General features: G+C 57.1%; 6 protein-coding genes and 1 long non-coding RNA gene across 11 annotated transcripts in view; 2 read left to right on the forward strand and 5 right to left on the reverse strand.

Annotated features, from left to right (window-relative positions):
- ARHGDIA (Rho GDP dissociation inhibitor alpha) overlaps positions 1–173 on the reverse strand; it is a 7,404-nt gene extending 7,231 nt beyond the window's left edge. The window contains exon 1 of the mRNA XM_039715936.1: positions 37–173. The gene's annotated coding sequence lies outside the window, so the exon portion shown is untranslated. The remainder of the gene's footprint in view (positions 1–36) is intronic.
- Positions 174–238: 65 nt separating this feature from the next.
- On the forward strand, positions 239–2,597 carry LOC120505445. The gene is made up of 3 exons (XR_005628231.1): positions 239–373; positions 1,678–1,810; positions 2,348–2,597. It is a non-coding gene; the product is annotated as an uncharacterized LOC120505445 (long non-coding RNA).
- On the reverse strand, positions 431–4,249 carry ALYREF (Aly/REF export factor). The gene is given in 6 exon segments (XM_039715935.1): positions 431–707; positions 1,428–1,605; positions 1,728–1,791; positions 1,923–2,070; positions 3,862–4,150; positions 4,152–4,249. Coding segments are annotated over 6 exon segments (777 nt in total). The 5' UTR covers positions 4,235–4,249; the 3' UTR covers positions 431–692.
- Positions 4,250–4,278: 29 nt separating this feature from the next.
- Positions 4,279–4,790, forward strand: ANAPC11 (anaphase promoting complex subunit 11). Of its 2 annotated transcripts, none has more exons than XM_039715938.1 (2): positions 4,279–4,568; positions 4,661–4,790. In XM_039715938.1, exons 1-2 carry the CDS (start codon positions 4,389–4,391, stop codon positions 4,712–4,714), a joined length of 234 nt encoding a protein of 77 aa, XP_039571872.1. In that variant the 5' UTR covers positions 4,279–4,388; the 3' UTR covers positions 4,715–4,790. The 2 variants fall into 2 exon arrangements, with proteins under 2 accessions (XP_039571872.1, XP_039571871.1); XM_039715937.1 differs by having other exon boundaries at positions 4,308–4,497; positions 4,569–4,790.
- A 1,958-nt stretch (positions 4,791–6,748) lies between these two features.
- On the reverse strand, positions 6,749–16,317 carry PCYT2 (phosphate cytidylyltransferase 2, ethanolamine). 3 transcript variants are annotated; one of them, XM_039716085.1, is made up of 12 exons: positions 15,834–16,309; positions 14,912–15,073; positions 13,115–13,181; positions 12,555–12,639; positions 11,499–11,543; positions 10,123–10,261; positions 9,448–9,530; positions 9,189–9,266; positions 8,527–8,592; positions 8,236–8,301; positions 7,743–7,831; positions 6,749–7,118 (listed from the first exon to the last, which is right to left on the reverse strand). In XM_039716085.1, the coding sequence occupies exons 1-12, from the start codon at positions 15,913–15,915 to the stop codon at positions 7,028–7,030; spliced, it is 1,053 nt and encodes a 350-aa protein (XP_039572019.1). In that variant the 5' UTR covers positions 15,916–16,309; the 3' UTR covers positions 6,749–7,027. The 3 variants fall into 3 exon arrangements, with proteins under 3 accessions (XP_039572019.1, XP_039572021.1, XP_039572020.1); XM_039716087.1 differs by lacking the exon at positions 15,834–16,309 and adding an exon at positions 15,639–15,784; XM_039716086.1 differs by lacking the exon at positions 11,499–11,543 and having other exon boundaries at positions 15,834–16,317.
- A 76-nt stretch (positions 16,318–16,393) lies between these two features.
- SIRT7 (sirtuin 7) lies at positions 16,394–20,373 on the reverse strand. Its single transcript, XM_039716084.1, has 10 exons — positions 20,167–20,373; positions 19,954–20,091; positions 19,410–19,514; positions 18,464–18,534; positions 18,293–18,365; positions 17,752–17,850; positions 17,254–17,490; positions 16,930–17,010; positions 16,693–16,799; positions 16,394–16,609 (listed from the first exon to the last, which is right to left on the reverse strand). Exons 1-10 carry the CDS (start codon positions 20,260–20,262, stop codon positions 16,399–16,401), a joined length of 1,218 nt encoding a protein of 405 aa, XP_039572018.1. The 5' UTR covers positions 20,263–20,373; the 3' UTR covers positions 16,394–16,398.
- A 2,358-nt stretch (positions 20,374–22,731) lies between these two features.
- On the reverse strand, positions 22,732–25,090 carry MAFG (MAF bZIP transcription factor G). Of its 2 annotated transcripts, none has more exons than XM_039716092.1 (3): positions 24,970–25,090; positions 24,258–24,319; positions 22,732–24,174 (listed from the first exon to the last, which is right to left on the reverse strand). In XM_039716092.1, the coding sequence occupies exons 2-3, from the start codon at positions 24,291–24,293 to the stop codon at positions 23,722–23,724; spliced, it is 489 nt and encodes a 162-aa protein (XP_039572026.1). In that variant the 5' UTR covers positions 24,294–24,319; positions 24,970–25,090; the 3' UTR covers positions 22,732–23,721. The 2 variants fall into 2 exon arrangements, with proteins under 2 accessions (XP_039572026.1, XP_039572027.1); XM_039716093.1 differs by lacking the exon at positions 24,970–25,090 and adding an exon at positions 24,504–24,627.
- Between the last annotated feature and the right edge of the window lie 615 nt (positions 25,091–25,705).

The following is a 25,705-nucleotide window of genomic DNA, read 5'->3' on the forward strand; positions in this document are numbered from 1 at the left end:
CCGTGCCTCCCCCCCGCCCCGCCGCTCCCGCCGTACCGGTCTCGCTCGCTCCGCGCTGCGCTGCCAACGCCGCGGATCCGCCCAGGCCCCGCGCGCCCCCGCACTTCCGGGACACGCCCGACACTTCCCGTTACTCGCCGCCGCGCCGCCGCCGCGCTTCCGGCCGCGGACCGCGCGCTGATTGGCCCGGGGGGGGCGCGCGCGGGCGGGGCGGCACGCACCGGATGGGCGGGACCGAGGCGGAGCGGGGCGGCACCGGCAGGGCGGGGCGGACAGCGATCGGGACAGGACCGCGGTCTGCGAGCGGGAACAGGACCGGCGGGGCAGCATGGGACCGGGACCGGGACACGGCAGAGTGGCGCGGAACATCACGGTATGTGCGGGAGCGGGACGGGGCGCAGGCCCAGCGCGGCAAGGCAGCAGCCACAGCTCTAGACATGGTTCTATTTTATTACGGCAAAGGTGAAAAAGCCACCTTGGCCCAACAGGCAACCAGAAAAATTTATCCCAAAAATAACTCGGTACAAAACAGGTCTGCTGAGAATTAAAAAAAACCTTTACAGGAGTTAAAACCTATCCCAGAACGTAAAAGTAAAACAAATCCCATCCTCGGTAGTAGTAGCCACAGCCGCAGCCCCTGCCGGGAGTGTGGAGCAAGACTGGAGTCCTTCCCTGTGCCCACTGCTGCCGCTTTAGCTGGTGTCCATCTGCAAGAGAGGGAGGAATATCACCACAGCCCTGGCACAGCAGCACCCCGCACCCGAGCCCCCCCAGCCCTGCGGGCACCCGGTTCTGCTGAGCCCCGGGCACGGGGCACAGGGACGGGAGGGTGCACACTGTGCTGAGCACGACAGCAGAGCGCACCCCGACTCTGCTCCCGAGCTCTGCCTCGAGTCCTGCTCATCACACTCCTTCCATGCTCTTGCCCTGACCTATCCTGGTCCTGAACCACCCACTCGGTGTCCTTGTGGCCTTTTTGTTAGCCTGTGCCATAGCTGGGCCAGGATCCGAGCAAGTTCCAGGTACAGCTGCAGCCTGCCCGTGGCTCATTTCTGCCACCAGCATTACACTCTTTCCCCAGCAGCACACCACATAGCTCTTCCACATGAGATTTTCCTTTGTCTTCCCATTCCTGCAGCCTACCAGCCATGTGAGTTTTGTTCTGCAGCTGCTGCTCATAGTGGCTGCTCCAGCTATGGAGCCTGGCAAGAGCAGAGCCTGTTCCTCTGCCATCAGGAACAGGTGACAAACTGTTCTGGAAAGCGAAGCTCAGGCCCAAGCCAAGGCACAGTTCAGCTTCAGAGCGAGACTGCTTCAGTCCAAGAAGCTGGAAAAAGCTTTCTCTTTTTGGCCAGCTCCAGACTGCCAGTGCTTTCCAGGATGAGATGCTATGGGGAGCCCACTACCATGCCCAAAGCAGCACTTACCCTGGCATTGTAAGCATCCAGCTGTGCATCTAGTTCTTCTGCAGAGAGCTGCTGTTTGGAAGTTCTTCCAGCTCCTCTGCCTCTCCCTCTGTTCCCGCCACGAGTCCCTCGCCTGTTGCCTCCACCTCCAAACCCCCCCGAGACCCCGCGGGTTCTGGTCATGCCACCTCTGTTTACACTGCAAGTTTTAAAAACAGCGTTTTAGTGCCTTCAGTGAAGCCAAAGAGGACCCACACTCCCTCCCCAGCAGGGAGGGGTCCTGCCCTTCCCGCCCCAGTGCCCGGGCAGGGGCTCCCCCACCTCTGTGCTGGTCTCCGCTGCGTGTCGATCTGTGACGTGACCAGCTGGATGTTCATGGGGCGCCCTGCAGGAGGAGAGCAGCGGTGAGCAGGACACACTCACACGGGGCAGGGGGGACTGGGGGAGGGAGAACTGCACGAGGGGAGGGACACGGGTGTGCGGGGACCCTGCCCAGCCACGGGAACGCCGCCTCACCGTCCAGGGGCACGCCATTGTACTGCTTCATGGCCTTCAGCGCGTCGGCCTTCCTCTCGAAGTGCACGTCTGCCGTCCCCAGGCTGCGGCCAGATCTGTCATAGTGCACAGCTGCCTTCTTCAGGGTCCCAAACTCCGCAAAGAGCTCCTGGGAGTGGGAGAGAAAGGAGCCCATCCATCAGTGCTGCCAACACTGCAGCACCCCACAGGCACGCTCGGTGTCAGTGCTCGTCCCGCCGCCTCAGACAGCCGGGACAAACACCCAGTGGCACAGCGGAGCACAGCCCATCTGCAAGACTCCAGGCAGCTGGCACAAGTGGCAAAACCAAGCAGGACTCCACGCTTGTGTCCTGCAGGAGGCACATTCACACCCAGTAAAGCAGATTCAAGGGATGCTGACCTGTTTTGTTTTGTTTTTTTCCCAGGGGAACTGGAGGTCTTTGTTGAAGATGAATCAAAGTGGCAACAACTGAAAATACTGCAGACCCCAGACACTTACTCAGTGGGGAATGACCACGTGAGTGCAGGGATCCACAAGACCATGGCACTTTTACTGCTGGACTTGTGCCCATCAGGAACATACCCCAAAAATGGAGCCCAACAAAGTCCTCTGCTGAGGTCTGCCCTTTGCTGCTACAAAGGCTGGAAATAAAGAGGCAGCAACAGAGGCACCAATTCTGTTTCTCAGGCACTACATGTGGGAAGGCAACAAGGTTACTGCACTGCCTGTGTCAGCCTGCTCCCGAGCCACAGCAGGGCTCTCAGCAGGGCTGCTGCAGGAGAACTGCACAGGGCACCTGGCAGATGCTTTCTGGACAGAACGTGGCAGGCGAGGCTGTGTCAGCTCTGCCCAGAGCCCGGGTCAGCTGCTCCTGCCTCAGAGGACACAAAGAGGGACATGCACAGCTCCTTTGTGGCCTCTCACACCACATACAGAGCCGTTAGCACAGGAACAAAACCACATCTGAGGCAACGCTAAATTATGGGGCTGGGGGCCAAAGACATTGAGCCAGCCCTGCTGCTAAACAAACCCCAGTGGGAGCTTGTGCAGCAGCACGAAGAGAGTCCTGGCTGCACACAGGGCACAGGGGCTGACTTTTACACACTGCTGCCTCACTGCAACAAAAAGAACTTATTTAAACCCAGTCTGAACTTACAAGAGGGAAAGAACTGGAGTGCAGCACACTATCCAATGAGCAGGGGACCTGCCAGAGCTCCTTTCCCATTCCCCACACACAGCCAGATGGGTGGGGGAAAGGCTGAATGAACGAACTGATGAGGAGAGTCTGGCAGCAGTGGTTTGGTTTTCTCTGGTGAGGCCACAAGAGCCAGAGGCCAGGGTGATGGCAGCACTCTGTGGTGCAGGACCCCTGCCAGGGACACACGTGGCACTCGAGCCTGCACAGCTCACAGCCCACTCCTGACCCTGGGACACCCCTCAGCACCCGACTGCAGGCACTGTGGGCTCTGACAGCCCAGCCAGGCATGGCCATGACAGGCGGAGGGCAGGACACCAAGGCACAGGAGCAGTTCTCGTGACAAATAACTGCCTGGCTACACTGATGGCTGCATCCTTGGGAAGCCCCTGACACCCACCAGAGTGTGGACTGACAAAGCAGCAGGGCCCAGGGCACAGTCAGGGACAGCTACAGCTGTGCAGAGCAGGAGCTCACAGAGCTCACAGTGATCCAGCAGTCACAGCCTCGCTCCCCCTGCACCAGGTACTTACAAAGCACCTATAAACCGGATTTTCCAGCCCCCTGGAGACCACCACCATCGTGGCAAAGCAGGCATATAGTACCAACCCCAGCACCAGGGATTCACCCGGGAATCCTCGGCCCCCAGCACAGTGGGAGCAGGGCCGGCGGGGCTCCCGCCGGCACCCGACCGGGGCCAACAAACGAGGCCCCGCTCCCCGCGGCGCCTCCCCGAGCCGCACCTGGATGTCCGCATCCGAAACGCCGAAGTCCAGGTTGGAGACGAGCAGCTTTCCGCCGGTCTCCACGCCGGCCCCCGCCCCGAAGCCGCTGTCGAACAGGTCATGCTGCCACTTCTCGGGGAGTTGCTTCGGCTGCAACGAGACCGGGCCGTGGCTGACCGGCGCCAGGGCCTCGCAGCCCGCGGCCGCGCCGGGAGTGGACAAAGGGCCTCCCGCGTCCGCGCCCCCGCCCCGCGCGGACCCTCCGCCCCAGCCCGCCGCGCCGCCGCGGCCCAAGCTCCGCCCGGCCGCCCCGGCCGCCCCGGCTGGCCCCACGCTGGCTCCGGTTGAGCTTAATGATGTCGTCCAGGGACATGTCCATCTTGTCGGCCATGATGGCGGCACCGCTCCCACCCGCACTTCCGGCCGCGCTGCGCCCGCGCCGGAAGCGGAAGAGGCGGGGCCGAGGCGCGGCGGGCGCGCGAAGCTCTGTGGGGCGGGCGGCACTTCCGGCGGGAGCGGCACCGGGAGCGGGACGGGAGCGGAACATGCGGGTGCGCGTGCGGAGCTGGCACGGAGTCGCGTCTTGGCTGTGGGTGGCGAACGACGAGAACTGCGGCATCTGCCGGATGGCCTTCAACGGCTGCTGCCCCGACTGTGAGTGCGGGACCGGCACCGGCACCGGGCACCGCGCGCGGGGCGGGGCTGACGGTGTGTCCGTGCCGCAGGTAAGGTGCCCGGCGACGACTGCCCGTTGGTGTGGGGGCAGTGCTCGCACTGCTTCCACATGCACTGCATCCTCAAGTGGCTGAACTCGCAGCAGGTGCAGCAGCACTGCCCCATGTGCCGCCAGGAGTGGAAGTTCCGCGAGTGACGGCGGCACCGGGCACGGGGACGGGCCGTGGCCCGCCCCCGGCCGGCCCGGGCCGCTCAATAAACGTGCGACGCCAGTCGCGTGTCCGTGTCTGTGTCCGGTGCCCGCGCTCGGAGCGGGGCCGGGCGCCCCGCGGGCCCCGGTGCTGCGGGACCCGGCCCCGTGCGCGCTGCTCGCGCCGTGCCGCCCGCCGAGCCCCCGGCCCCGCCGCTGCTCGGTGGGCTCTCCCGCCCGTGCCGCTCGACGCCGATGGCTCTTCCGGAGCCGATGTCGCTGCGTGCTGCCCAGCCCGGCCCGCTGCCCGCGGGGCTCTGCCCGCCGTGAGCACCGGCGCTCGCGCTGGGCACGGCTCGTGCTCCCTCCGCCGGCTGCGGAGCCCCTCAGCCCCGCGGTGCCCTGCCGTGAGCGCCGGAGCAGGGGCTGCCCTGTGCTGCTCCCGCCGTGTGACCGTGCCTCCTGCAGTGCTGTGTGTAACCGGGGTCCCGGAGCTGCCGGGACTCCCCGGTGTAAGGCAGGCCTGCCTCTGTCCCTGGGCCCCGAGGGGTGTGCGGCTGCCTGAGCAGTGCTGGTGGCTCTGGGGTGACAATAAAGCTGCTCGGGATGGCTCTGTCTGTCTGTCCTTGCAGGGAGGGGGGAGCCCACCCAGACCTGGCAGCTCGGGGCTGCTGAGCCCTCCCCTCCCCTCCCCTCCCTCCTGTGGTGCTGAGGCTGCTCAGGTACCCAGCAGAACAAAACCCCGTAGAGGATGGCCCAAGGCCTGTGGGAGCTGCAGGGCACAGTGCAGGGCTAGCAGGGGCCAAGGGCTGTGCAGGGGGCAGGTGACACTGTTCCTTGTGCCCCCAGACAGAAAGGCCCTGCTCCCCCTTGTGCTGCAGGGGACCTGGCACAGCCTCTGCCCAGCAGGACACGGACTGGGGGCGCACAGGACAGGGGGTGGCAGCTGGCCCTGGCAGAGGCACCCTGGGACAGTACCCAGGATTGTCCCTCCACAGGTGCTCCAGAACACAGCAGCCAGCCTGGCCCACGTGGCTGCCGTGCTCATTAGGAGAGAGCCCAAGGAGTGCCCCCAGTGCCCGTGGCTGCAGCTGTGGCACACGTGGACCTGCCCTGCTGTGCCAGCCAGAGCCCAGGAGGGGCCAGCAGGTGTGTGGTGGCTGCCATGGAGCTGCAGGGATGCAGTGTGGGTGTGGTGCTCCCTCTCAGTGCACTGGGCTGCAGCACGTGTGCCCTCTGCCCCCCTTCTGCTAGCTGGGCTCCAGCCCCAAAAAGACCAATGCACAGCTCTTGAACATTTTATTAATGATCAGCAACAAAAGTTTACAAGAGAGAGGACACCAGACAGAGCCTGGAAGGACCATCTGGCACAGTGCAGTGAGCTGCTCAGGATACCCACCACAGTATCCTGGAATGTAAGAGGGAAAAGGGGCTCACAGCTCAGGACCCATTCTCCCAGCCCTGCACTCCCCTCAGCCATCAGAATGTCAGCCTCAGCATGTCAGCCATCAGAAAACAACCCCAAACCTTCACCTGGCCAGGTCCCAGGCTCAGGTAACCCACTGGGCACAAGGTAGGCTCTGAGCATGGTCCATCAGGTTCTGCTGCCTTGCAGATGGGAGAGCTTTGGGAAAAGGCCCCAGGATCCCTGTGCCTTGTGTGGGGAAACACCTGGACACAGCAGCACCTGTTCCTTCAGCAGCTGCCACCTGCAGCCTGGCACTGGGGCAGCAAAGGATCTGCCTTTACCCAGCTCAGCCCACAGTGGCTCTGGCTGTGGGCAGGGGCAGGAGCTGAGAAGAGGCAGCACAGTGAACCCAGAGCCCAGCACCACCTCTGGCAGCCAGCCCCTGCAGGAGGAACCACAGGAGCCCTGTCCTGTCCCCGAGGCTGCTCTGCCTGTCCAGCACCCACACACTGCCCAGGGGCTGCTCTGCAAGGCAGAGCCTGCTCAGGGCAGCCAGGGCAGGGCAAGGGGCACGGGCAGCTCCTCCACTGCCCTCCCACTGAGAGCCAGAAATGGCAGAAGGTAAAAGCACATCAACATGTTAAAACATTAGTTATAATTAAAACCTTTTTGTTTTGTCAAATCTCCTCCTGGGAAAAGGGACAAGGACTGATTAACAGAGATCAAACTAGGCAACGGAATCCCAGCTCGTTATGTCTGCATAATTAGTGCAGGAGCAGCTAGGACAGCAGAGGGTAGGACGGCACATCCTGCGTGCCAGCAGCGCTGCCCCTCTTCAGGGCTCCTTTCCTGAAGAGCAGTTGCTCTGCCAGAGGGTGAAGTTGCAGCACTCTGTGGCTCACCCATCCCCACTAGTGCTTCTCCTCCTCCAGCCTCCTCATGGCCTCCAGCACAGCCAGCTCTTTTGCTTCTTTCTTCTGGTTGCGAGCTTCAAACTCCAGCCTGCAAATACCACACAATGCCCTAAGATTCTCATTCACACATGATGCTTGTAGACAAAACACCTGGAGCAGGGGAGCATTGCCTTCTATGCTGCTCAGTTCTGAGAGCACTTCAGAAACCCCCAGAGTCTCTCCCAGAGCTTCCCATGGCTGTTGCCAGCATTCTGCAGTCCTGGACTCCCACACTGGTCACAACTTCTGTCTCCCTCTGTGGAAGAAGCTGCTATTCCATTCTTGGGCTGTCCTGGGTGTTGTAACACCAAAATCTTATTTATCACTGATGTGAGCCAAGGTGCTGAAAGTGAAGGACTCAGGCCTAAAAGGCCAAAGCTCTGAAAGAAGCCAACATGCTCTTTCACCCAGGATACAGCAAAGGAAATTTATCATTAAAGGAGGAAAACCAATAAATGTGCCGTGCAGCATGTTCTGACACAGCAGAGTTCAGCTGTTCCCTTCCCTGTACAGATTGGTACAATCACATCTACAGCCTGCCCAAGCCATGAAGGAGGAAGCCAAGTTTGCTGACTCAGATAACACCTTCTCTCCCTGTCTGGCCCCATCCATCAGTCCCCAGACACTCTGGATGGAACAGTACGTGACAGAACCAGAGACAAAGAAATCCAACCTGTTCTTGATGATTCTTTGCACAATTAGATCTGTGGTGAGATTGCTGCCACTGTCCACCAGCTGGAAAATGCCACGTTGCTTCGGTTCCTGCAAACAGACACAGACAGGGCTGTGCAAACACATGGGGCCTGGGTGTACAGCTGAGCTGTGCAGGGTGACAGGCAGGATGCAGTGATCTCCTCGGAGGCACAACAAACACCCCCTGAAAGCAAAGCTCCACGTACACAGGAGCTGCCCGGGGCAGAGAGCAAAGCACACAGGATTTCTCACTCTGCCATGAAGGCATCAGAAACTGGCAGAGCAAAACAGTGCTTGGGAGAGTGGAGCTGCTGGGAAAGATTTACTGACTGCTGCACGTAGCTGCCCTCAGGGGTGGATGAAAAGCTGCATCTCCTGCCAAAGCCTCCTCTGCAATACACCACCTCAGTCCAGGAACACAACCAGAGCCAGGCTCTGTCTATCAAATGCTGACAAAGCCACTGGCACTTTACCTCATATGGATCAGAACCGTCCTTGTCTGGCACCACCTCAGTCATCCCATGACAAACAAGTGCTACCTGAAGGAGGACACAAAAGTCACCGACAACATCCAAAAGATGACAGGGACATTTCCTGCCACTACTCCCACTGAGCACAGCCAGGAGACCAGCACAGCCACCCTCCTGCACCAGCAAGGCAGTCCCAGTCTGAGCAGGACACTCCCTGCTTGCAACCCTGTGCTGTCCTGCACCACTTTAGCTCCCCACACACATCTCCACATCCATCCATGTGTAAGGACTCACCCTGAAGTGATCCAACAGATCAGCAGTGACAGCATAGGGAGCTCCAATCACCACCTCTGAGACATACTAAAAAAGGAACCAGGCAGAGTCCAGATTTGAAAAAAAACTCCATCAAACAAAACCCCAAAATCCAATCCCAAGCCAGAAAGCAGCTGCTTCTTAAAGAGACCTGAGCAGGTCACCTGGCTATAGAGTCAGAAGTTCAAACAAGGGAACAGAGAAGTGGGTTCAGCAGCAACTGATTGTCACACAAGCTTTCTGTTCCTCTACAGAATGTCCTTTCTGTGCCTACAGATCAAATCCAAAAGTTAATTGCTCCAGGCACACATTTCTGGGGCTCCCCATAATTTTGTCCCAGGCATTTTCTCCCCTGCTGCAGGGACCAGAGTTTTCTGGTGGCACGTCTGAGCCACACAGGTCCCTACGTGGCATCTGGCCCTGTCACTGCCAGCAGTGCATGGGTCACCAGCTTGGATCAGCCAGGATGGCACAAGAGCCCAGCAGAGCCTCCCAAGGGTTCATCAGCACCTCTGGCAGCCTCAAGTGATTCATCCTGTCTGTCTTCTCAGGGCACACCAAGGAACTCCTGCAAGGTCACTGAACACAAGTGAACACCAGCAGGCTCTGGGCAATTCTGGAAGAGTGCAGAGACACCAACTCACCCTGCAGGCCAGGACACTGAGGGTTCTCTCATGGATGTTCATGATGGGATAGTTCTTCCCTTTGTAGCGATTCACCTCCTACAGCAAAGCACCAGGCACAGTCAGAAGGGAGACAGAGCAACTCCTTTCCCTCCTGCTCCCTCCCAAAATGACATTCCTGCACTGGTCAATACATCCCTGTCCTGTCTCAGGGAGCACAGCCTGCCTGTTCAGAGAACAGGCCCAAGCTGCTCTGCCTTGGGACAGATTCTACACGGACCTGATCAAAATGCAGCCCAGCAATGATGTAGGGTTTCTCTGCCAACTGGTGAACCTTCTCCAGGAAATCCACATGACCAACATCTGCAGATCTGTTTAAGGAATTGAAACTCACATGGAAAACAGAGGGAGGAAGACAGAAACAGAGTCACTAAAAAATGACAGTGGGGGACAGGAATCCCTAGGATTTTATTCTTGCACTACTTATTGCCTATTTGCAAGAACAGCTGCTGCCTCCCTCCTCAGGTTCCACTGATTCTGGGCAAAAGTCAGTGACTTTTTCAGCTCCACCTTACATGGACTCAGCTTTGCCTCTATCCAGAATTTCTACTTGTTCCAGATATTCTGGCACAAAGCCTCAAAGCCTGCCCCAGGAACAGCGTGTCACCTCCAGAAACTGTGGCAGCCAGTCTTCACCATAATCGTTAAGAGTGTTGAGAGTATCCATCTGCCTCCCTGAAATCCAACAGTCACAGATTGCTCCACAGAGGAGCTATAGCTTCTTTCTCAGCATCCTGTGACTAAGAAACTGCCAGGAAGAACTCGCTCCTGACTCCTCCTTCACATGCAGATACAGAAAAGAAAAAATAAAATGAGGCAAACATGCAGTCTGGTGCCTGCCAGCATGAGAACATCAAACAAAGACCACTGTGCAGCCAAAGAGAGCCAAGGATACGGAACAGGTCGAAGGCTCCAGCCACGTAGATGATGGTGTCCCCCGGCTGCGGCTCCTTCCCCGACGCAAACTGGATGATCTTCTGGGATGTCTGCAGGAACTGCGAGACGCCAGTCCAGGGACTGTGACCTTTGGGCCCCTGTGGAAACACACACCAGACATGGCTTCTTTTCAGGCTCTGGGAGGAGGTTTGGACAATGCAGAGCACAGTGTTGGCCAATCTGCTCGTCTGAATTTGCTGGCAACTGGAACAACTCCCAGCACCTTGGACTTTCTACATTCCTGGCATCGAGTGTTTAGATAATTTTGCAAAGCCCTTTATGCCCTGTCCAAATCATCACCTCAGCAGACAGCTCAGGAGATGCCAAGAGGAAAGCTCAGGAAGGAGGAAGACAACAGGGCAGGTTTGAATTTCCATAAGAAGCAACACGTGCTCAGGAGACAACACGCAGCCAACCTACGCTCTGCCAAGCCTCAGGGCACCTGCCTGGCCCCTCAGCTCTGAGGACAGAGCTCGGTCCCCACCACATGGGAGCTGTGCAAACAGCCACCAAGTCACCTGCTCTGCCACCCAAAGCTGCTCCACGGGACTTGGCAGGACACAGACACTGCAGCTGAGGCCAGAGCAGGCTCTGCAAAGGGCAGCACGCAGACAGCTCAGCTGTCAGGGTCACATAGGGTCCCTGATCCATTCTACCCATGCCCCAGAAAACAGCCGTGCTAGAGCAACATGCCCCAAAACACCTACTCAAAACCCCCCAAATAGTGGGGAACTAAGGAAGATTCTGACAGGTCAGCAAATCCCCTGTGAGTAAAAAAGACTTGCTCAAGCTGCTGGTGCAGCTCATTAAGTAGGGACAATCCAGCTCCCAAGGAAATAAACAGGGCTGGCTCTTTAGGAGTAGTGAGAGCCTGGAGCTGGGAACTGGAACACCGAGAGGGCTGCACTGCCCTCGAGCTCTGCACCAGTGTGGCCATGCAGCTGCTGTGTCCACACCTCCCAAACCTAACACAACACCTGCAACACAACACCAGCACTGGGAGGAGCATCCTCAGAGGCTGTCCCCAGGCTGGAACCATGGGCACTTGGGAAGTGGCAGGAAGGAATTTACAAGCAAGGAAGGAGCCCAGCACAGCAGGCTCAGAGGGGACAGCAGCCCTGTGGTCCCACTGAAGGACAGCTCGTGCACTGCCCTGTGCCACACCTGCCCCTCACACCCTCTGCAGGCACTGCCATATGGGGACAGCAGACTTTCACTGAGACATTACTGCTACACGTGGGAGGACAAACAAGCCTGCAACAGGCCAGAAAGCACACTGGAAATCTTTCTCAGGCAGGACAACAACCAGACGTCCACGACCAGAACTCACATTACCTTCCCAAAGTTGTCAGTGTGCTTCCGATAGTCTAGGTCCTCATCCTGAAGGGAGATAAAGAGTCAAAATGTTTAAGCACTTGCACAGCTCATCCGACCAAGACATGCTTGTGTGTGGGAAGTGCTGGGAAGGCTAGACTCAAAATGCACACCAGAGATCCAGGGCACTGAATGCTGACAAACTGGTTAATACCTAAACCAGAGTCCTGTCCCAGCATGAGTCAGAGGAAATGTGTCCTTATCTGATCCCAGCTTGGCACTGCCGGCAAAGGTGGTTCTTGCCCAACTTGCAGCCCCAAGAGTGCTGCACAGCTGCATCCTCCCTCAGCCCAGCAAGCCCCTGACAGGACAGCATCCCTTCTCCTGCCAAAGACCCTCACAAGAGGCAGGCTTAGGTATCTGCAGCAGCCAGCAGCACCGGGCAGATCTCGGTGTCAAACTCGTGTGCTACAGCTAAGCCAATTTAACAGCTCAGCACACCAAAACATGTCCCTCAATTTGCCTGTGGGTCACTTGTTTCTGCAGTTATCCAGGTGATTCTATTCACAGATTACTTCATTACTCAGTAAACTCAATTCATTACCTGACATACAACCACTGACTTTACTTTTCCCTGGTTAGGTTAGCTCCCAACCAGAGAGTGAGCTGAGGAGACTCAAGAAAGGTCTGATTAGACTCAAGACAACAGAAGGCAGAAGCATGAAGCTCAGTAGGAAGGCAGAGGAATTTCTAACTCTGGCAGCACCTGGCTGACAGATCAATGTGCCTGCACTGTGTTATTTCACCTTGGGAGAAGTCATGGGCTTGCCTGCAGCTCCCCTAACATTCCCAAGGCCCACACTGATCATGAGGCATCAGAGTGTGTCCCATCACTCTGTGATCTCAGACACGTTGAAGCAAACATGAGCAGGCTATTTTGCTGCCACTGCCCGTTCTCCAAGCACCTGGGAGCCAGGCCCAGGAGCTCTGCTCCTCTGCTCTGCCCCGTCTGGGGAGCAGAGGGGAAGAGCTGTGCATGCCCTGTACTCCACCTCCCACCAAAGCCCTCTGACTCACTATGTTGCTGTGGTGAGCCTTAGTCATGAGCAGCATGCGGCCAACAAGATCAGTGGTGGACACGCCTTGAGTGCGTTTGCATTCCCTGCGGGAGACAAGCAAAGGATGAAGCAGAAGCCACAGGAGCCAAGGCTCTGTCTTCCCACCATTGCCACGGGGACCCCTGTGACACCTGATAAATGCAAACCAGGGGCTGTCCTAAGGAAGCCTTCCTTCTCAAGAACAGCATTTTTTTGCTGAGCCTCTGCATCATCCTCACGTCGCGGCAACTGCTCGTGTGAACGCTTCCCTCACTCAGGCTTCCCACCAGAGCCAGCTCTCAGTGAGGCTTTAAAACCAGACCAAGCCTCTGCCAGGAACCAGATAACCCCACTGGGCAGGAATGTCTGCCCCACTTCCCTGAAGCCAAAATGCTGGGAGCAGCTGAAGCTCTGACACACATACAGCCAAATTCAGGCGTGACCTGAAGAGTGGTATGTTCCATCTGACTTCCCTTCAAAGCACAAAGTCCCAGGAACTCTGCCCAAAACAAGATAAACAGGTAAGCAGCAAGAGGTTACCTGTATCGCCCTGCTGTCTTTACTTCCTCATAGGTGTCCTTGCCATCGATAGTTAAGGTGATGTCATCTGCAGAGAGAGAAAAGCCTCAGAACTGTACCCAAGCTCTCCTGCACAAAAGCAGCACTTGTGCAGGTCCCACACACCTACAACTCTGCAATCCAAATCCCTGTGCACACACAGGGGACATGTCCTGTGCCACACAAAGATGTCAGGGGTTTTTAAGACTACTGTGTCTGTGGAGACAAGGATATTCCTGGACCTGAACACCATTACCCATCTGGTGCACTGCTGGGTGCCCTGCAGCAGCAGGCACAGCTGATTGATTATTGTCTGAATGACAATAAACAAGCACTATCTGTATCAATGCTCAAAATGAGCCTTTTAGCTCTTCTGGGACTGGTTTTAACCCTTGGCTCATGTTACAAGTTTTCAATCAATGGAATGTTCTTCCTCTCAATGACTGCACTCCCACAGTGACATCCAGGACCCTTCTACTGAGGCCATTCTGGTTCATCTCTGGCACATGGCTCCCAACTCCCTCTGCAGAAACACCTCTCATGCTTTTGGGGATGGTACAAAGTCTTCCAAAGCAAAAGCTAAGCTGGTTTCCCTCTGCCAAAAGAGTCAGAGGGCAGCCCATGAGTGTGCCTGCAGAGTGGGGTGCCTCAGTCCTGCTCAGTTCTCCTAAAACCCCACAGCCTCCCCTCAGAGCACAGGCACAGGAGGGAACACACTGCCTGACATGCCAGCAGAGGCACAAACAGAGGGCTGCTGTCACCACCTCAGGTAAGCTCAGCTATTTCCAAATTCAGCTTTTGCACAAACACAGCCTGGCGAAACTGCCAGTGCAGGGGTGTTGCTCAGGAGAGCACGAAACGATTGCGACAGGTCAGCAGGTGGCAGAGGGGACAAATGCAAGCAGCTGGAGCAGGGGCCACGAGCACTCCCCTGCTGTCATCACCCCTCACCACACCCTGTAAGTGATCACGTACACCAAACACACTCAAAGAAGTTAATGAGGAATTTGATAACCACTCCATCCACGTGAAAAAAGAATATTTATCTTCTAAAGATTAAGGATTTATTTACGTTTTGTGAAATACTTGGCTTATCAACAGCAGGTGGCTGGGATCAGATGAGAGATACACGAAATGAGTGCAAAGACTACTCCTGGTCAAAGTAACAAAATTGCTTCAGAGGGGCAGGGAAGAAGGGCTGAGGCTTAATAAGCATTGGCAGCTGCCCAGGAAGGGACAGAGTCCCAGAGCAAGAACATTTCCTCAGAACACTGGTTCTCTTTAGCAACTGTACACTAAAAAGTGTTCACACTAAGAACTAGGTCTCTGGCCACACAGTCAGCTGACCCACTGAACAGCTTATCAGCTGGATAAAGAGAGGAGCTTTTCAGATCTAACCTTGTCCCAGGATAAGTAGAAATAAGCATGGTTGTATTTCTGCATGCTTTCCTTTTCAATAGTGTTTTTCACACTTAAGTTTTGTAAATGGCTTTGCACAAATTTCTGCTGGTGCTAAGGGCAACCTTGGGATAATTTTAAATGACACATTTCACCTTTGTAAGTTCAAACCAAAGGCCCTGTCCACTCTCGAGATTTTGAGCACACTGATGTTTCTCCAGCCCATGCAACCAGAAGCAGCTGTGCTGCCCAGTGCAGGTGCTGAGAAGGCAGAGCTCTGTCCCCCTGACCCTGCAGCCCCCAGGACGCTGCTGGCTTGCAGCAGGGCACCTGCAGCACACAGCCCATGTTAGCACAGCCACTGCCCCAAACACCACTCACCCCCATGCACGCAGAAGTCGCAGCTGTACTTGTCCAGGGTTTCCAGCGTGGTGACGTAAGGAGCTCCAGGAGCAATCTCATCCACCCACTTGATGGCCTGCACCATTTTGTACCTCTCCTCCTGTGTGAAGACGGGGGGACCCTTGTGCTTGGCAATCTCCTCTGGGGGAGAAACGAAATTCCAGTTAGAAGCACGTCCTGCAGCTACAGTGGCTCTCAGTCACTGTTCCACTCCTTCCATGGGCAGGTGAACTTCACTGCAGGCTTATCCTCAGATTTGGATCAGTCCGTGGTAGCAAAGGAAGCCCAGATGGATCAGGAAATATTTTGATTCAGTTGCATTTCTTAAACATTTAACAAGAGCCCTATAATTCACTCAGAGGGCAAAAGGTCTCAGTGCTTCCTTGTACCCAGATAGTTCTTCCTGAGGGGATGAGCTGGGCCTCCCCCTAGGAAAAAATTCCCTCTTAAACAGTAACTTCATACTACATCTGGTTCATACTGGAAATTCTGTATCCATAAACTCATTTAAAATACATCTTCACATGCCAGAATTTGTTTCTGGCACTTAACTTCCAGATGGCCTTGAAATGAGTTTTCTCCATAAGGTAACTTGTTTTGAAACCTAAGTTCTGCACCTCTTACCAGCAAAAGCAGACTGATTTTCAGCTGTTTCATATAGCACAGAACACAGATTAACCCTCGGAGCCTGCAAGGTCTGACCCACCTAATCCTCAGTCCAAAAATGTGACAGGGGTAACTCCACTCCCAGAGAAGGGACGTCTTTCTCTTGGAGGCTACTGATCCTGGAGCAGATGCAGGATGAAGCCTGATCCTATCAGGAACTCTTGGTTCTCATGGGGCTAATGCTGCCGGGCAGTTTGAGGGGCTGCACGAGATGAATCCAGGTAAAGGCTCTTACCATCCGTGTGGACCCCAACGATCAGGTAATCGCCCATGGCCCGCGCCTGGCGCAGCTGGTTCGAGTGGCCATAGTGCACCATGTCATAGCTGCAAAGAGAAGGGCCGGTCAGCCCGGGCACACCGGCACGCTCCGGTGCAAGCTGCGGGCTCTGCCCCAGCTTTGGGGCTGAAGGTCTCTGCTGCCGGGCAGGGCTGTGCCGGTGCGGCCCGGTCCCAGGCCCGCAGCAGCGCTCCCTCCAGCGCGGCGAGCCGGCCCTGCTGCTGCAGCGGCCGGTCCCTGCCCGGCAGGTGCTGGCTGTAGCCCGGAGGAACGGACCGGCCCCAGGAACGGCGCCCGTTAAGCGGCCGAGGGCGCTCCCGGCCCCGGAGCGGTCTGTGGCCAGCTCCGCCCGCCGCCGCTCGCCCGGCGCCGGAGGCGGCTTAGCGCGGAGAGCGCCGCGGGCCCGGGCCCGTTCCGCCGCGGTGACAGAGGAGGCGGAGGCACCAGCGTAGCCAACACGGTTTATTTCTGCGGCGCCACGACATCGCCCGGCCCCGCGCCCGCCCCACTCACCATCCAGCGCTCAGCGGCTCTTCCTGCGCCGGGCGCCCTTGGCGCAGCCGCGGCCGAGCCACCCCCCGGGCCGCCCGACAGCCGCCTCCGCCCGCTCCCGGGGCTGCTCCTGCTCCCGGGGCTCCTCCCGCTCCCGGGGCGGCGCCACGGGTTTCCGCGAGTGCGTGCCCTCCTCCCCGGGGCGCAGCGGCTCGGCCAGCGCGAAGATGGGGTCCCGCGCCCTGCGGAAGGAAGGAGAGGGCGGCGGTGGGCGCTGCAGGCGGCCCCGGGCCGGGGCTCTCCCGCACGCGGCCCCGCCGCTCACCGGTCGTAGCGCGGGATTTGCAGCCCCAGCTCCGCCATCAGCAGCCGCATCACGTCGTCGCAGCGGCCGTGCAGCTTCAGGGCGGCCAGATCGTCCTTCGGGGTCCACTGCGAGGAGAGCAGAGCCGGCTGCAGGCGGCTCCCCGCGGCGGCAGCGGGGGCTCCTGCCCCGCGCCCCGCACATCCACGGCCCCTTGGCTCACACCTGGCCAGCCCAGCGCCGGGGGCTTTATCTCACCTGCAGGTTCACAATATACAGCTTGGGCCGGCGTGTGGGGGGCTTGCTCATGCACCAGAGCCGCGGGTATTTTTTCAAAACCTGCCACAAAGCACAGAGGATCAGCACAGCCACAGGCACACGCAGCCATGAACCGTATCAGCGAGAGGAAAAGGAATGTATTACCAGGAGGGGAAAGAGGGAGGAAGAGAGACTATCACAGATGTTGGGCGAATCCTGACACCAGAGTTTACAGTTGTCTGTTTGGGAGGAGACTGCTCAGCACCAAGGTGTATCACCAAGAGGGAATGCTGCTAACAATCTTCACCGAGTCTCTAAAGTTACCTTTAAACTGGAACCCAGACAAAGAATCACATCTGCTTTGCTTGCAGCTTCTGTTGCTGCTTCCCAGTTCAGGGGCTGTCTCAATGTCCCCTTCTCCCCAAAGTGGACGATTGTATCTCTCAACTGTGCCCCACACTTGTGGCACATCCTGCCCGTGTGATGCCTGTGCAGGGCTGTGCGCTCTGTCACATCAAACACTCGCACATACTCTCGGTTGGGGGTGCAGGAAGTGCAGACCTGGAGCAGGACAAAAGCAGAAACCCCATCACATCGTCAGCATCCCGCCCACTAGAAGCCAGGAGCAAACCTCTTCTCTTGGAAGAAAGGCATTTCTGTGGACAAGTTGTAGACAGAAGCATCAGGGATCAGATGCTAACTTGGAAAACCTCAAGGTTTTTTTGAAAACCAGCTCCTTCTGAGCTAGTGGCAGATCAAGAGTTTACATTCTCTTTTTGTGAGGCCACTTAACATGGACTTTTTCCTGCTCTGGCCACTCACCTCTATGTACATGTTCCCGTGCAGCTCAGATATTGCAGCTCGGGGTAAGCCGCTCCGCAGGTGCAGCCCATCACAGTTCTGAGACACCACGTGCTGCACCTTGAAGGGAACAAAGCACTCAGCTCCTGCAAACACACAGGGATCCCTCCAGGCAGGGGATGGCCATGTCCCAAATGCACCAACAGCCTCTAATCAGAGCAGGACCCGCAGGGGAAGAGCATGGTGAGCAGACCTTTGTGAAAGCTAAATGGAAACCTCCTCCTGTTCAACAGAACATTTCTAGGGCTGGCTGATTTGTGACCAGCTCCCCAGACCAGCCTCACCAGGTACAAATACAACATGTTAAAGAAAAGGCACCAGGGGAAAACCTGCCAGAGCTGGAGCCTGCAGCTGACTGAGGAAGGCTTGGACACATTTTCCTACACGGATATGCAGCCACTTGAGCCAAAAACGTAGTCAGGCAATATTCTCTGACTATTCCCTGCTGGCTTATCATTCTTAGGCAGAGGAACGTGAGTGAGGGGAGGTAAAAATATCTCACCAGGTTGTGCTTGTGCAGGCAGGCAATGCTCATATGAGTGAGTGTGGGCTCTGCCTCACTCAGGTCTGCAGCCCTGACAAAAAGCAAGGGGGAAAAAAAAAAAGTTGGAATTGCCATTAACCTCTTCCAGTATCAGCTTTCTGTCACAGAGTTCAGAATTTGGCTCCTCACCTGACACTCCTGCCCTTCTGCAGCAGTGTCCAAATGCCATTGGGGCCTCTGTAGTCTGGGATCGAAGCCGCCTGTCACCAGGAGAGAAAACCAGGCCTGATGGGGCAGGGTTGTCACAGCCCTTGCGCACAAACACAGCAAACCCAGGCCCACCCAGGACAGCCAGACACCTCCAGCCATCGCTGCTTTTTCATTCACTCCAAGTTTTCCAGCATAGCTGTTCCCTAAACACAGGGAAAGCTCCTCCTCTGTTTTCTCTCGCTCTTCTACGTTTCAGCTCCCATTTTCTCTTCTAGTGTTAGCTTTCTTCAATTTTATGATTATGGAATCCCTCCAGAACTCTTTCTCATCCTTGGTACTTCCCATTTTGCTACACAGAACTCCATTCTTGAGCCTTTTCTTATTTTCCCTAGACTCTGGTTCTGGCACCTCACACTCAGCATCTCTAGCAAAAATACAGGTGACATGAGCACCCAGCCCCCTGCCCTGAGTCATGCTCCATTTCAGCAGAGAATGGAGTGGCAGAGCTCACACAAAGGTGGCAGATGACACATTAGAAGAGGTAGAACCAGACTGCTGCTTTGCCCCAGGCTACTGCAATAAAACAATTCTCAAACTGCAGTTTATAAATTCCAATGATCCCCAGCTGTCTCTGCATGTCAGATAAGACATACAACATCCCTGAGCTAACTGGCTTGAGGTTTTACACCAAGTCATGGAAGAGACTCGAGTGAAGCAAGAGCACAGTCCTCCTGCTCAGGCTGTGCCTCCTGCACGGCCGGAGGCGATGCGGCCACAGGCAGCAGGAATGACCCGGGGTGCAGCCTGAACTGCCCGCCGCAGGAGCCGTGCAGTGTGCCGGGCTCACACGTGTCTGTGCTCGCTGCAGAGGCAGGCGGCAGCCCGGCCAAGGCGGCCCTGCAGGGCCAGCTGTGCCCCAACGCACCGTGCTGATCCCGGCGCCCGTGTAGATGACGAGGTGCCTGGCGCCGCGCACGGCCGCTGCCAGCTCGGCCACCTTCCTCGCCAGCTCCTCTGGCTCATCACACACCTGCAAAACACACCTCGGGTTCATGCGGGCCATGCCACCGAGCCACAGAGAGCAGCATCTCCTGATGGGCTTGGGCCAACCAGGAGAAGCAACGCAAACACAACATCAACGGCGATTTCCAAATGAAAAGGACGTGGGCATTGTTAATGGGAGGATCACGGCAAAAAGCTCCCCGGAGGCCGGAAGCTGCTGACCCACCCTCTCGGCTGAGCTGCCCGCACAGCCACACGCGCCTGGAGCGCGGCTGGCCGGCGACAATCACCGGGCAGGGCCCGGAGCGCAGACGCGTCCCCGGAACTGGGGCACAGCGGCTGTTCACCTGCTGCGCCTGCAGAGCTCGGCAGCAGCCAGCCCTGCGGCCTCCCCCGCGCCTCTCCGCGGCCGCTCCCCGCCATCCCCGGCGCGGCTTCCCCGCTCCCGCCGCGCCCCCGCCGCCCACCTCCTCCTGCCGCCGCCGCAGCCGTTCGCGCCGCTTGCGGCGCCGCTCCAGCTCCCTGACGATGTCCTCGCTCTCACTCAGCACCTGGCACTCCTCGGGGCTCCGCTCCGCCGGCGGCTTCCTCCAGATGCGGGACACCTGCCCGGTGCACACGCGTGGTCAGAGCGGCCCGCCGCGGCGAGGTGGAACGGGTCGGGCCGCGTCGTACCGTACCTGTCTCCGGCGGTCCCGCAGCTCCTCCTGCTGCAGGATCTCGGCGCGCGCCGCCGCCTTCCGCTCGGAGCGGCTCAGGCTGCCGCCCGCCGCCATCGCCCCGGAACCGCCGCGCCCCCGCCGCCACCGGGCTCGGCTCCGCCGCTTCCGCCTTCCGGCCAGAGCGCGCGCGCCGCTTCCGGCACCGCCCCCCGCGCGGCAGCGCCCCCTGGCGGCGGGCGGACCCCAAGGACGCGCAGGCGCGGCTGTGGAAGCGGTTTATTGTCGCGTACATAGGCGGCGGACACTGTACAGAATAAATAACGGCAATAACTTAGCAATAAATACCGCCTGCACCGAGCCCGGAGCCCTCTGGGTGACCCTTCTGTCCGCCAGCCCCGGCTCCGGCCGGGAGCGACTGTACACAATTCACAAGATACACAAATCCCGGGCGGGCTGGCGCGGGACCCCTGCCCGGGGCCGGGAACGGCACCAGGAACAGGAGAAAGGGAACACGACACCCTTCACAGCAGAAAACCAAACGGACGAGCACCTCAGGAACAAGAATTGTCACACTCCAGAACACTATACACGAGAGAAGCCGGGCGGCGGCCCCGGCGCGGGGCCTGGCACGGGCACGGCCGGCAGGACAAGCACCCCGAGCCGGACGGGGACACTGCGCAAACACCACTCGGTCCCACACTGCACTGAGAACAAAACCAAACCACAGGCAAGCGGCACTCGGGGGAGCGTGGGCTCGCCGCAGAGCTCGTTCAGCGCAGTGGCCCTGCGTGACACGGCCGCCCTTCCCCACGGCGCGCCCGCTGCACTCACGGGCCGCGGCAAGCGCAGCCGGCTCCGAGCACGGGGGAAGGACGGCGGGGGCCTTTGTCACGGCTGCCAGCCCTGCTTGTGACCCAGGACACAGCAGCGCGGCTGCCACCGGCAGGGACCCGACACTCCTGCCACCGAGCACCACAAAATGCAAGTTCTCCGTGGCTGCAGGGGTGCCCATCGTTGCCTGCTGTGTTGACGGGGCTCTCCTCACACCAGAGGCTCCAGCTGTGGAACCACGATCCTAACCAGCCCCATACACACCTTGCCTGCTCCACTGGCCCAGATCAGGACTCAGCTGTGTTCCAAGGGCTCTGGCTGGTTCAATCTCAGCCTGAGCCTAAGCGGGACAGGGTTGGGAATGACACCCCAGGACAACTGGACACCTCTGGGTTCCGTAAAATCACTTCTTCCAGTCACCACACAACCAGCTGGAAGACCAGAGCCTGCTGGGTGCTGTGCAGTGTGTGGCCTGTCTGGGGGATGGCTGTAAGTGCCACATCAGACACTTCAGAGAAGACAAGAGCAAGTCCAGGGCCAGAAGAGGGAAGTCTGGAGACAATGTTCTATCCTGCTCCTCCTTTGGGAAGTTTACTTGGAAAGCATCCCAAACAACTCCCTAAACTCCCTATCAATCAGAGCAAAGCTGATCTCCTCCAGCAGGAATCCCCATCAGCTACCTGCTCCTCTCCTGCCACACTGCAGCTTTTCTCAGGCTGACCTCCTCCTCTGCTCAGGGGACAGCAGTATCACTTCAGCAGTGAGAAACATCCCCAAAGCCTACCCAGGACAGCCATACCTCGCCACAAGACTGCTTCACTCGTGTTACCCCAATCTCCCCCCTCCCTCAGATCTTCAGTAACCAGGAGATCACATGGGCTTCCCCCTCATGTCCTGCTTCTCTAAAACTCAGTAAATCAGCTCAAATCTTTGGGGAGAGGGGAGTCAAAGTGTTTGTGGAAATGGAGCCTGGCCACAAACAGCTTCTCAGCTGCATCACAGCTGTGAGTCTGAGCACTCTCCTAAAAGCCCTGGCAGAAGCTACCCAGGAAGGACAGTGATCCTGCCACAGCTCACTGGCCAGCAATGTGTAGACACCATGGACTAGCCTGTCCCACACTGCCCCTCTTGTTCAGATGAACCATGAGCACAACACAAGTTCTGACCACAGGATCTAATTCCAGAGCTAAATCTCATCAGTCTTCTCCTAAGCCTGGACAAGTCTCCCTCACGTTCCTTCTCTGACAGGTTTGCTGCAGGAAGAAGAGTGCAGCGTTTTTCCTTTCCAGATTTCCAAGCTAAGTTGGTGCTGGCTGCTGAGCAGGAGCTGCCTGTGCTGCCCTGCATGCCTCAGGGCAGGCACCGCTACCTCGCTGCACCAGCCAGCCATGCTTGTCTTCAAACACAGCAGCACCTTCGCCTGTGCGCCAGAACCCTTCTGGAGAATTCAGAGAGATTCCAGCTCAATCTCTCAGTCGGGTTTAGGGAAAACGACAACAGTGTGAAATGACAGCACATGGCAAAGGCACCAGCACACCACAGCGCCACATGAGAGCCTGGAGAGCAGAGCGCCCAGCACAAGGGGACACAACAGAAACTAGCAAGGTCAAGAATAAGTCACTTTTGGTACAATTGCAAAAAGATATCAAACAGGACTTGCCTCTTTTTTTGTCTTTTTCTAAGTTTTATAAATAAAGTCTGATAACTCTTTATAAAAACTAACCTCAGAGCCACAAACAGTTTGCGGGAGGTTCATGAGAAACTTTAAAATTATTTATTTATTAACTTTTAACTAGCAAAGTCTCTGAGAATATTTCCCCACTCATATGGTCAAATATTCTCGCCTTCTCAGGTAAAAAAGCTGACTATAAATACGCTCTCTCTTCTGTCCAATTTTAAACTTAGATAATTTAATAATTCTTAAAATGATGTTTCTCTCTTTAAATATAGGGCTATTTAACCACATAAACTGGTTGTGTAAACCATCACACTAGAGACACTTGATACCCTCAAAACACGGGAACAACTAGTGATTTTGGTCTTGTTCAGTGCAACGCATTAGGCACAAAACCGGCCTGCAGTCAACGCGGTACCGCTGCTCCCTTCTTCCCTCGCGGCGCTGGGCCCCGCGGGGCTCAGGGCACGGGCAGGACACGGCAGCGCCGTCCTCCCAGCACTGCCACTCTACACAGCTAACGGCATGGACGTCTGAGGGAAACCCACGGTTAGGGCACAGAGGCACACCTAGAAAGGAATAAAACCTATGACACAGAACACCCCAAGTGTAACTACAGGTACCAAAGGAGACGAAAGCAGCAGGTTCAGGCGCTGAGATGCACCACCTGGAAGAGTCATGAAATAAAGCCTTTGGAAGTGACCAAAAATTAGGGTTCCCAGCCCCCAGGAAGAAAGCTTTCCTTGGGCCACTCCTCCACCCTTCTCTCAGCCACGCTGCACAGATTTTCTTTGGGTAGAAAACCAAAATCTCACAGTCTGTCCCCAGGGCACCCGAGGGCTACAGACTGCTGGGTGGGAAGCTCTGTCTGCACAGGACAAGGGATGCATCACCACTGCTCATACCAATCTGGACACAACAAAATAAACTGGAGCGATCAGCAGGCCAGTCCTGGGCCAAGTCAAAGGAACCCGGACCCATGTGGGGAGGGCTTGTGCTTTGGGGATTCCAGGCTGGTTTTGTGCCTAACTGCCCTGCACAGACAAGCTCAGGCAACGCTCGCTTCACTAAGACCGGGCGTCCGTTTTGGATTTCACTATTGTGATGACACTAGTAGTAGCAACCTTGCCAGGGACGAGGGGCCCCATACTGGAAGCGAGAGGCCCCCGCGCAGGGGTCACGGGGCTCCGGGCCACGGTTCTGGCGAAGTTCTGCAGAGCCTCGTATTTGGAGCGGAGAGCATCAAGTTCCATTTTCATGCTGGCGTTCTCCGAGGCCAGCTTCTCCACTTCTTGCTGCAGCTCTGCCTTCTGCTTCTCCAGTTCCTCCTTCTGGGTAACGCGCTTCACTCTGCAGCTGGCCGCGTAGCCCCGGTTCTTCAGCGTGCGCCGACGCTGCTTCAGCTGGATGATCTCCTCCTTCGACAGGCCCCGCAGATGCTGGTTCAGCTCTCGCACAGACATGGTCACCAGCTCCTCATCTGTCAGGCTGGTCCCATTCTCGCCTGGCTCCCTCTTCACCTGGGGGAGAAGGCAGCACGCACTTGTGAAACCCGAGGTGGATGCCCACACCCCGCACCCCTCTCCTCCACCCGCCGTGTTACCTTCAAGGCCTTGTTTCCTTTGTTGGGGGTCGTCATAACACGACAGCCTTATCAGCTGGGTTCTGGAAGGGAAGAAAGGTCAAATTAGCACCTGGGACACAGCAGAGCCCACGGCATTCCTCTGGCAGGGTCCAGCAGCAATGCCCCGTGGTGCTCCACATCCTGGCCCCTGCCATGGAAGACAATCACAAGCAGCCAGCTGAGCTGGACTCACAATGAGCAGCAGAAACTGCTGCCCTTCCACACCTGGGCTCCCACGGATATGTAGTGGCAATGCTGGTTTTTGTTTACAGTGGAAATTAAAGGACTAGGAGGAGTCAGAACACATGGAAGCCACATTTTTAAAAATAGCCTTGTAAGCAGCAGGCAGGGTCCAGAGCGTGGCTGCTCCAGGCCAGTCATGCTGACTCAGCAGGCTGGCACTCTGCACCACTCGCTGCCAGCCTCGTCCTTGTCACTCCCAAGCAGGGCAGGTTCCCAAACACGCCCTTCCAACAGGTGCCCAAGCACAGCCCAGGAGCTCCCTGGTCCTACCAGACTCCAGATGCTGCCAAGATGGTTCAATAAGATATAATCCTGAGCAAGGGGTACAGGGAAAGCCTTGGACACACTGGAATTCCATCACAAATTTGGGCTGATGTCTCAGCAGCCTTCAGCTCTCTCAGTCATGCAAAACTGACCCCAGTTGTAGGTCTTTTCCATGAGAAAGTACCTGTCAATCCCTGGCATGCCAGGGACCAGAAACACCTTCTTCCTCCTTATCTTAAGAGCCAAGGTGTGCTCACAAGCAAACAAAGATTAGAGGTGCTGAAAAACAGAGCAGAGCAGACTCCTTCCCTGCCATGGAAGACAAGACTTCAGAAATGGTAAGAGCAATTCCCAGGCCTGCTTTACAGAGATTTATACCCAGGCTCCTTTACCCACATACCTCCTCCCCTCAGGCTTTTCAGTTCAGACTGCTACTTCACTGCCCAAGGAATTGACCCACTACTGACAGACATGGCTGTGCCTCAAACAGCCCAAAGTGCATTCCTCTCTCAGTCCTGGCCAGGATTCCTGTGCAGCCTACAGGTGCCTCTGCCCCTTTCATCTCGCAGGTGTCAAACAACAATTTAGTCTGCCCCTGCCTTACCCCCAGCAGGACTGATGTCCAGTTACAGACCAGAACCAAATGCACACATCAGTAAATGTGACTTAGTGCTCTTTCAGCAGCCGTGGCACGGGCTCCCTCCAGTGCATCTGTGACCTACGGGAGGTGAACAGGACTAGCAGTCCCCAGAACACCATCAGAGATATTCCTGAAGCCTGCAGGCTGCCAGGAGCCAGGCTATTTATATATACCTAGAGGACAATGCTCCTTCCAACAAGATGTCTGCTACACTCAGCCACACTGGCATAGCCACGGTCATTTGCTGCCCAAGGAAGGCAGCTGCAGTGAGACAGGACAG

The sequence above is a fragment of the Passer montanus genome, unplaced genomic scaffold, assembly GCF_014805655.1.
Source record: "Passer montanus isolate IOZ18808 unplaced genomic scaffold, ASM1480565v1 scaffold35, whole genome shotgun sequence".
NCBI classification, from domain to species: Eukaryota; Metazoa; Chordata; class Aves; order Passeriformes; family Passeridae; genus Passer; species Passer montanus.